General features: G+C 28.8%; 1 protein-coding gene across 1 annotated transcript; it reads right to left on the bottom strand.

Annotated features, from left to right (window-relative positions):
- Positions 1-406: 406 nt before the first annotated feature.
- On the bottom strand, positions 407-9115 carry LOC107003587 (homeobox-leucine zipper protein ROC8-like). The gene is made up of 10 exons (XM_015201917.2): positions 8990-9115; positions 7750-7867; positions 6176-6367; positions 4791-5309; positions 4441-4533; positions 4127-4336; positions 3285-3468; positions 2446-2711; positions 1573-1662; positions 407-921 (listed from the first exon to the last, which is right to left on the bottom strand). The coding sequence occupies exons 1-10, from the start codon at positions 9100-9102 to the stop codon at positions 553-555; spliced, it is 2154 nt and encodes a 717-aa protein (XP_015057403.1). The 5' UTR covers positions 9103-9115; the 3' UTR covers positions 407-552.
- Between the last annotated feature and the right edge of the window lie 384 nt (positions 9116-9499).

The raw sequence follows: 9499 nt of genomic DNA, 5'->3' as shown, positions 1-9499 counted from the left end.
TCACTGCATTCATGACAATCAATGGAATATCCTACAAGACAAAAAGTTGATGTGATTCTGTACAAGTGAATCCAACTCACTAACAAAAAAACTAAAGAAAGAAAAAAATGAACATGAAGAGAATAAAAATGAAGATGAAGAGAATCAATGGTGTCCTATAAGTTGATGAACCACTGTAACTTCATTATTTTTTAAATTTACGAGGAAATGAATTATTGACGAAATTTGTGAAATGTACATATATACCTTTGGGTCGGTAATAAATGTGATTGAAAGTAGTATTTTTTCATGCATAATAGCTAATTCTTGATATATATATTGTTTAAATTTATTATTTGCACTACAAACATTGTATGAAGTATTTTAGGATAAACGTGCAACGCACGTTTTCGGAAACTAGTATAAAAGAAAATAGCAACAACATATATCTCACAGTCTTGAGATTTTCAAAAGTCACAAAGAAGGGAATACATCATCCTTCAAAACCATCAATTGTTTAGGTTTAAAATCTTCAAAACAAACAAACAACATGAAACTAAACCATCACAATTTTTAATCAAAGCAACCTAATGCTGCTTTGATTTTTGAAACTGTGGTGCTCAAAAGACTATGAATAGAATTCACTACCTCCATATGTTGTTTCTGAGAGATTGAAATATTAGTATTATCACAAATTAATATTTGAAAAGTCACTGTCAAAATTGAACCATTTTGTGCATTTTGAGTATTGCCCCTATCCGAAACGAGACGACCATCAGGACTTATGATGATACCTGAGGGCAAAATAGGAACTCTTGTTGCATCATGGCCATTGAAAATTGAAGTCATTGTTGGTAACTCTATTGGTGCAAAGATTAAAAATGCTCCCATTTCATCGATACTTGACTCCTGGAGCACTAACTTTTCCTTTTGCAGATAAGACTGTGTATAAATCACAACAATTCAGAAATACATTATAAACACTCAAAAGAATAAGAAATAATGAAGGTTAATTTCTATTGCTAAACAAAAAATTTTTTTACCACTAATCCTATTTATTAATGAATTAGCAAAGGATTATAAAATATGTTGTTAGCTATAAGTTATTTAACAACAGATTAACGAGGAATTTCATAGTTAATTCTTGTCCTTTTTTGCAGTAAAATATGTTTATCATTATTAGTTCACCTAAAATATAATTGCATGTAATTATTGGATCGCATAAAAAACACATGGAATTATTAACATAAAAGATATGACAAACGCAACTTTATATATATAATAGCCTAAGTTACGATAATGCGAAAAAGATCTTCAAATTATCTAGTCTTTGATTTGTTTGTGTTTTTATTGTTAATTGACTACAACTCAAAAGTGAAATTGGACCATAGAAAATGCATTTTGATTTAATAATCAAGGATTAAAAAGCTTAAAAGAAAAAAAAGATACAAGGTAAAAAAATTGGTATTTCTACATGTAAAAAAAAGATGGTACAATCGTAAGTAATTTTATTTGATTCTTGAAAAATGTCGCTGTTAGTTAATAATTTAGGTAGAAAATAGAAAACTATAAATACATAAATATGACAATTACCTGAATGATTGTAATACAGTTCTCGGAAAAAGTTCCTGTTGGTACTCGAGCTAACTCAGTCATTTTGAGTCCACCGGTCAAAATATCCCACTGAAAAAAGAAGAAGATAAACACTATCATAATTCAATAGTTAAAATTAGTTTGTGAGATGAGTAATGTTTAAGATCATATAATTAAAAAATATATGTGCAAATTAATGCCAAGACTAGTAAACATGTGATAACATAACATGGGAACACAATTTAAGTAAATCAGTCGAATTCTAGTAAATCAATCAAAATCAGGACTTTGATTAACGATTTTAAAAATTCTTAACACTGAGCTCATTTTACTTTAGTTTTAAAATTATGAGTTCAGATTCTCATATTAGTGATTTTTTTTAGAGTTTCAGGTAAAAATCTATACAAGGACTGAAAAAGAGTCAAATTTCTATATGTGTACTTTAGGGGTCATTTAGTTAACAAGTTATACAGAGATTCAAAATGTAGAAATTACTATTTTATCGGGCGTTCGTTTCATTCCATTAAGAATTAAATTATTTAGTGCAAAGATACATATGGTCATACCCTTATATGACAATCATTTCCGATGACAATATTTCACTATAATATACAACAACAACATATCATGTGAAATATCACAAGGTGGGATTTGGAAAGGGTAAATTTAACACATATCTTAACCCTTCCTCTTGGAGATAGAGGGACTGTTTTCAAAATACCCTTGACCATTTCAATATAGCACGAAAATTTTATCTGGAACCGATATTAATATCATGTTATATTATTTTATTTTCTATAACAACATCTTGATATACCAACGAAAAATATTTAAACAAATGACGAAATTACTATAAAAAGGTTTGATACATACCTTACTTCTTGTTTTGTCATCTTTGAAGAAATTGAAGACATCTTGGAATGAAAGGGGAATCCACAGGGAAGAAGCAGCAGTGGCAATAAAGCCTTTTGTTTGAGTAATTTCTTCATTTTTTCTTATAGAAATCCTATCTCCATTGCTTAGTTGTGGTGAAGTTGGAAAATCTAATTTGTCCGTCATACTTAGGATTTCAAAAAAGCTCTTTACCATCCTTTGAGATAATTGTATCGTATTTTTCAGCCCTTCTGGATCATTAAACACTGAAAGAAAAAAAATATAAAAACATATCCAATGTAGTTTCGCTAGTAAAGTCTGGGGATGGTGGTATATCCGAAACATTTACCCCTACCTTGAGAAGGTAAAAAGGTTATTTCTAACAGATGATCATCTCAAGTAAAGTATATCAAAATTCACATATGTAAAGCAAATATAGCAGTAATATAATCGGAGCTAAGGAGACAACATGCAATACAAAAATCAAAGGATAAAACAAAATGAAAGCAATAATAAAAATAATAATAATAATAATAATTTTTTTTTGGCCCCTTTAGTTAGAAAACATTTTTCTAGTCAAACATAGAACGTAACTTCTTCTCTTTTTTTTTGAAAAAAACATTCTTTTGTGCCAAACACACTTTTAAACAAAAGAAAAATAACTTTAAAAAGAAGATCCTGTTTCAAATAAACAAGGATAAAGGGATGAATTTGACCCCCTTCAAAATTTCCATTTTTCAATTAAAGCTGCCTTGAGGTGACGAATAATTTGATATAGATCCTTAAAATATGTTATAAATTAAAATTAAACATGTAAAAAAGGGGACATAAAATCGAACCTCCTTCGAAATCATGCCTAGTAGGACATGTTGCACCCATTGTAAAATTATATCTTTCAGACATTCTTTGAAGTGCAACTATCCACCTTTTAGCTCCATATGTTTGACGATCACACAACAAGTCTCTAAAGATATGATTAACCTGGCTTTTTTCATTTACTTGAACATGTTCCACCCAAGTAACCTACAAGAGAAGAAAATAATCAAGAAAACAAAATAAAAATAACGACCTCATTGGCAAATAATTAGGAATGTCTGTTGGTCTTATTCTTTTAGTAGTGAATATTATGAGGTAAAGATTGTTTAAGATCATATAAGGAGACAACTATTCATTTTTTCTTGTTTAGATTTGAACATCTGGAGCATGAATAATTACATAATATGGGACAGAGTTCAACATTGTTAAGTTAAGAAGAATAGTGATAGGTCTGACAAATTGATAGCATGTTAAAAAGATGGTTATTGAATCTTAACCTAGTCTCAAAATATGACTTATATGGTTGTTGGTGGGATTGTCCAAGGGCATACATGGAGACAAAAAGATCAATTTCTAAACCTATATAGGGACACTTAAGAACAATAGACATCATGACATGCATTGGTACGACTAAGTTTTCACCTATTGTAACATACTCAAGCTACAAATAAATAGTGATATATATATATATATATATATATGTATGTAACACGTTCGAGTAGTGAAAATAACGTTTTGCAAAACTGTAGGATAAGACTGCATATTATAAAGTGTTTTAATATGACCCTTGTGTATAGAGAAAACTTAGTGCATAGGATTATCCTTTTGTATAAATAGTGACATATATAGAAGAAATGATCCATACCATACTGTGGCCGTTGCCCATATCTTGAATTGCACATCCAGAAGGAAACTTCCAAGAATAAGAAGGTACGCCACTTTGAATCTCATTGAATAAATCATATGAAACATCTACCATAATCCATGTTGTTGGATCAATTTGTCTACAATAACGTATGAAGAAAAATTCTCTAGCTTCCACTAAAGGAGATAAAATATGCAACTTTTCATACATCTGTGTTCAAGAACGAAGAAAAAATTAGATCATTTTTATGAAGTAATTTTAATATTTATTTAATTCCTAAGAAAACAAATACAAAAGATGGATAAAAATTTTACCAATTGTATAGAGCCTCCCAAAGTTCCAGAATCAAGAACTTCAATAGTCCTAGCTTTTGTGACTATAGTAGGAAACAAGTTTATCCATTTGACCTGCATATACACGCACATCAATCATTTTAAGTATATGTTTAATGATTAAACAATAACAAAAAAAAAATCCAAAAAGTGACTAGTAGACACAATCTTTACTATACTAAGCACATGAGAGATATGCATATATAATAGAAAGTAAGCCTTATATCCTAGCATTGACATGTTTTGAAATCATACAATCACCCTAGATCCAAAGCAGATAATATTACTTGTGAACTGAATAGTTATAACATGAAAGCGTTCAAGAAACTTACTGGATCAAGAAAACTATGGATCAACTCATTTGCAGGCATTGACACAACTCCACAATCCTTTGATGATTCAATTCGAGCAGTTGCTGATTTGTAAGGTCGATTCATATTTGGAAATATTCTTTCATAACTCTCCCGATGAATCGAACACCCTCCATCACTTGATGAATCTACCCAAATTAGATCATTCATTTGCAAAAGTTCAAACATCTCATTCATAGAAGCAACAACAATTTCAAACATATCTGTTCTCTGCCTATTATCATGATGAAACTCATAATGTTCTTGTCGTGATGGAGACATTATTGGGATATTATTAATATTTATTGAATGTGCTCGAACATTGTTATTATTTTCTTGAGGAGGATATCCAATAGGAGAGCCACATATATTTTGACTCAATAAACTTTCATCAGATGAATTTGACGAAGTTTGAAGAGTTGATTTTGGTGGTGCCAAATTTGAACCCATCACAAAAGACCTTCCAAGAATACTTGAAAGGAAATTTGATGCTTTTTCATGCTGCAAAAGAAAACTAGTAAAGTTAATTTACTTACAATGATAAGTAATTATTTATAATAAAAAAGATTAGAGTAAATAATTTGTTATTAGTGCATGTAACTTAAATTCTTTTCATTCAATTAATTGACTGTGAGATCAATATGATCTCTTGTCAAGAGTAGGTGCAAATCATAAGCAAGGCCGCGAAAATGAATTCAAAACTTAAACTATATGCATTAGGTCTTTGTAGTTATTTAACATATTTTGGGAAATTTTCACCTAGTATCCAGTACCCACATTAGAGCCTCTCAAAAATTCAAATTAACATCATGTAAATCTCGTTAAAAGGAGAAATATTTCCTATCAGAAACTTTTTTTCATACCAAATCTCAAACTAAGGCCCTTGGTTAAGGGTTGGGAAACCTTATTCACACCATCACAACCCTTGGTAGTAGGTATCTAACACTTAATTTGTTGTATTTATAAAGTTATAGATTCAAATATAATATTTACTTATATTTTAGTGAGTTTCTTACATAGTATCTATGCTTTGTTTAAAAAAATAAATACAAAATTCGAATGAACCTGATATTTATGAGTTACATCTACCTTAATGTATATCTTCAAAGTGAAATATAGACATGTACATGTAAAATACAACTAAAAGTTCAACAACTGTGTTATATATGACCCCCTTCATTTCAAAATACAGCGTGAGTTGTATGCTAAATAAGTTAAAGACCTAATTGATCCATCAAGTTCAAAACATGAATTTGTTATATCTTAATTTTATATATAGAGAAAGAGAGAAGTATTTCTTTTCAAGACAAATAAATAAATTAACAACAAAAATAAAGTAAAATAAATTGGATAAATAAAAGGTTTACCTGTTCTCTTAACCTTTGATTTTCCAATTTCATATTTTCTAAATTACGTGCCCTTTCTTCTTTTCCAATGGGTGGTCCATCACATTTTGGGCACATGATATTCTTCATTGATTCTTTCATTGCCATATTCTCACAAAGAAATCTTTCATTTTCCATTCGAAGAGCATTGTTGTCGGATCTCTCATTTTGAGTCTGATCAAATATAACAAAAATTAATCACATAAATATACATAGATAGATAGATAAACAAAATCATATATTATGAGTTAGTTAAATGTAGAAAGAGAATGAAATTAATAGTTCCTAAAAAATAACATTTTTCATCCCTAAAATATAGGTATATAATGATTTTGATCCTGGTGAGATTTGATAAATCAATTTAAATTTTAATTTTAATCAATCAAAATGTGTGTTTATAGTATTTTTATGTATGATGCATGTAGTATGAACTACTTTTAAAACTTTATGACTATCAAATATAAAGTGATAATACAAACTTAATATAATACATAGGTAATTAAGTAATTGTACAATTAATCATTATGTTAAATTGAATATTCACAAATAAAGGGATCAAAAGTGCACATTTAAATTAATTGAATATTTATGCACTTAGCTAGATATTATTAGTATCAAAATTAGAATTTTATAATAATTGAAGGATCAAAATGTTATTAAGTAACAACAAATCCATTGTAATCTCAGAAAGTAGGGTTTAGGGAGGGTAGATGTACGCAAACGTTACAACTACTTTAGAGGTTGAGTGGTTACGTTGTTTCCAATAGACCCTTGGCTAAAAAAAATAATCCAAAGTAGAATAGAGAAAAATTAAATAAATGAAGACAATCATGATAAAATACTACAAACAACCTGACAAATCATCCTAAACAATAATGATAACGAGCTACATGATAACAAAGTGAAAGAAACCCACAAATAATAACCAAACTAAAACGACAAAGAAACTACAAGAATAATACTTATATAATAGTACGACAAATAGTAAAGCAGAATAGACTCTCAACAAACTATCCATTTCATCTACCCTACACCTATACATGTTTGATGTCATCATCATTCTCCCCATTTCCTTGAGTAATAGAACCAAGATATTGAGACTTTCTCTCTTCTAAATGACTTGTGAATCAAAACTTACTTTCGCGCTAGCCTCAGATGTTATAATATTAGGTCAGTGAACTTGCTTAGCAACTTGGTACCCCCAATGAAATTAATTGTACATAGAGGGGGGGAAATGAAAATGGAAGTAAATAACCTAATTAATATTAAGAAATTCTCGTATTTGTACCCATATTTTATCAATTTAACCAAATTTAGAGAAATAATTTTAGGGTCTAATGCAAGAGATACACTAGCCTGGTCATTTTACCTCTCCTAATTTTAACTAGCCATTTTTTCTAAGTTTTTGTAAAATATGTTGCAAAAAAAAAAATTATCAACTTTTCGTTGCATAACAATAACAACAACAACAACAATAACAACAACAACAATAATAATAATAATAATAATTAAGTATAGTTGAATTTATAGAAAAAGAACTAATTAATTAAAATTACCTTTGTTTGAGTCCTCTTATTTTGAAACCAAAACTTGATCTGCTTTGGGTCAAGCCCTGCTTCCCTACCCAATTGGTTTCGTTGGTTCTCATCTGGATGCGGACATTCTTTGAAAAATCTTCATTCAAAATTCACAAAAAAATTATTATTCATTTTCTTAAAAAAAACAAAAATTGAAAATGCAAAGAACAAAAAAGACTGTGTTGGAACTAAAACCTCCTTGGTAAGGAACGTTTTACCCCTAAAATAGGACTTGATTCCCTGCTTAAATTTGGATTAGTCGGGCCCTAGATCATGCTCCATATACTCACCAAAGATTGAGCTGCAGTAAGTACCCCTTTATCATTAACTATAGGTCTCATGTTCAATTGTATGGTTGGAGTTGTCATCTTTAGTAGGGAGTGGTTTATCCTCCAAAGTGAGACTTTCTAATACGAATCTGAACTAATCGAGTCCTAAAGTGGGACTTTTCAACACAGATTTAGATTAGATGGGCTCTAAAGTGAATTTTTTCGATGCGATCTGAATTTGTTGGGCGCTAAAGTGAATTTTATTTATCTAAATTTAAATTAATCAAGCCTCAAAGAGGTATCTAACACCCAGAGAAAGATATTTTTGTTTTTTTGGTACAAAAATGATAAAGACATTAAAATTAAAGAAATTCATCCCCTTATGCTAAAGTTATTAATGAATAATCAAGAAAAAACAAATTCAATTATAAAAAATGTATCTACATATACAAAATCTGAATTAACCAAGCCTCAAAAGAGGTATCTAACACCCAGAGAAAGAGATTGTTTTTTTGGTACAAAAATGAGAAAGATATAAAAATTAAAGAAATTCATCTCCTTATGCTAAAGTTATTAACAAATAATCAAGAACAAACAGATTCATTCATAAAAATGTATCTACATGTAGATCAATCATCCAAATAAATTATTTTGAATCATTTTAGGAACTCAATAAAAAAAATTGAATAGCAAAATCAAAAGTACAGATCTTTTACTAAATATCAATAGATATACAAAGAACAAAAAAAAAAAGCAATACTTGAAATCGATAAAAAATAAACATAAATTAATGCGCAAATAACACATATAGAAAATAAATTACTATATCGCTAATGAATTTTAATTTTATCGTTCATGTTTTATAAGAAAAAACCATCATCTCTATGAACAAACAAAAAAATTAAACATACATGAAGGATTAAGTTTTTTTTAAAAAAAATTGATCTTACGCTTCAAGTCTTTGGATTTGTTCCATAGTGTGTCTATGACACTGTCTTTGCCTTTTTGATTTCTTTTGGGAATTCGATGATTCTCCAATGTGTTCTTCTCCAGAATCTGTCATTTTTCTAATTTTCTGTTTGATAAAACAAATAACAAAAGAAACACAAAAAAATTAAGCTTAAATTGATTTATTGTTTACACAAACAATTTATATCATAAACAACTAAAATAAACAAAGAGAACATAAATATATAAGAGAGGTTTTTTACACACCTTTTGATTTTTGAATAAAGATAGAGAGAAAGAAATGTAAGTGATCTATTTATATAGAAGAAAACAGGTTGACTATACTTGTGACAGTCACATAGAATTCTGAATCGTAAAAAATAGGGGGAAATTCTAAAGAATACAAAGTGTGAACACAAGATAAGAATTGTGATGTGTTTTGTTTTTTTCTCACAAAATATTTGATTTAAGATTCGTATATATGGTTTGTTATATATATATATATATATATA

Source organism: Solanum pennellii, chromosome 11 (assembly GCF_001406875.1).
Source record: "Solanum pennellii chromosome 11, SPENNV200".
NCBI classification, from domain to species: Eukaryota; Viridiplantae; Streptophyta; class Magnoliopsida; order Solanales; family Solanaceae; genus Solanum; species Solanum pennellii.
The sequence above is the reverse complement of the archived record's forward strand: the minus strand, read 5'-3'. Positions and strand labels throughout refer to the sequence as shown.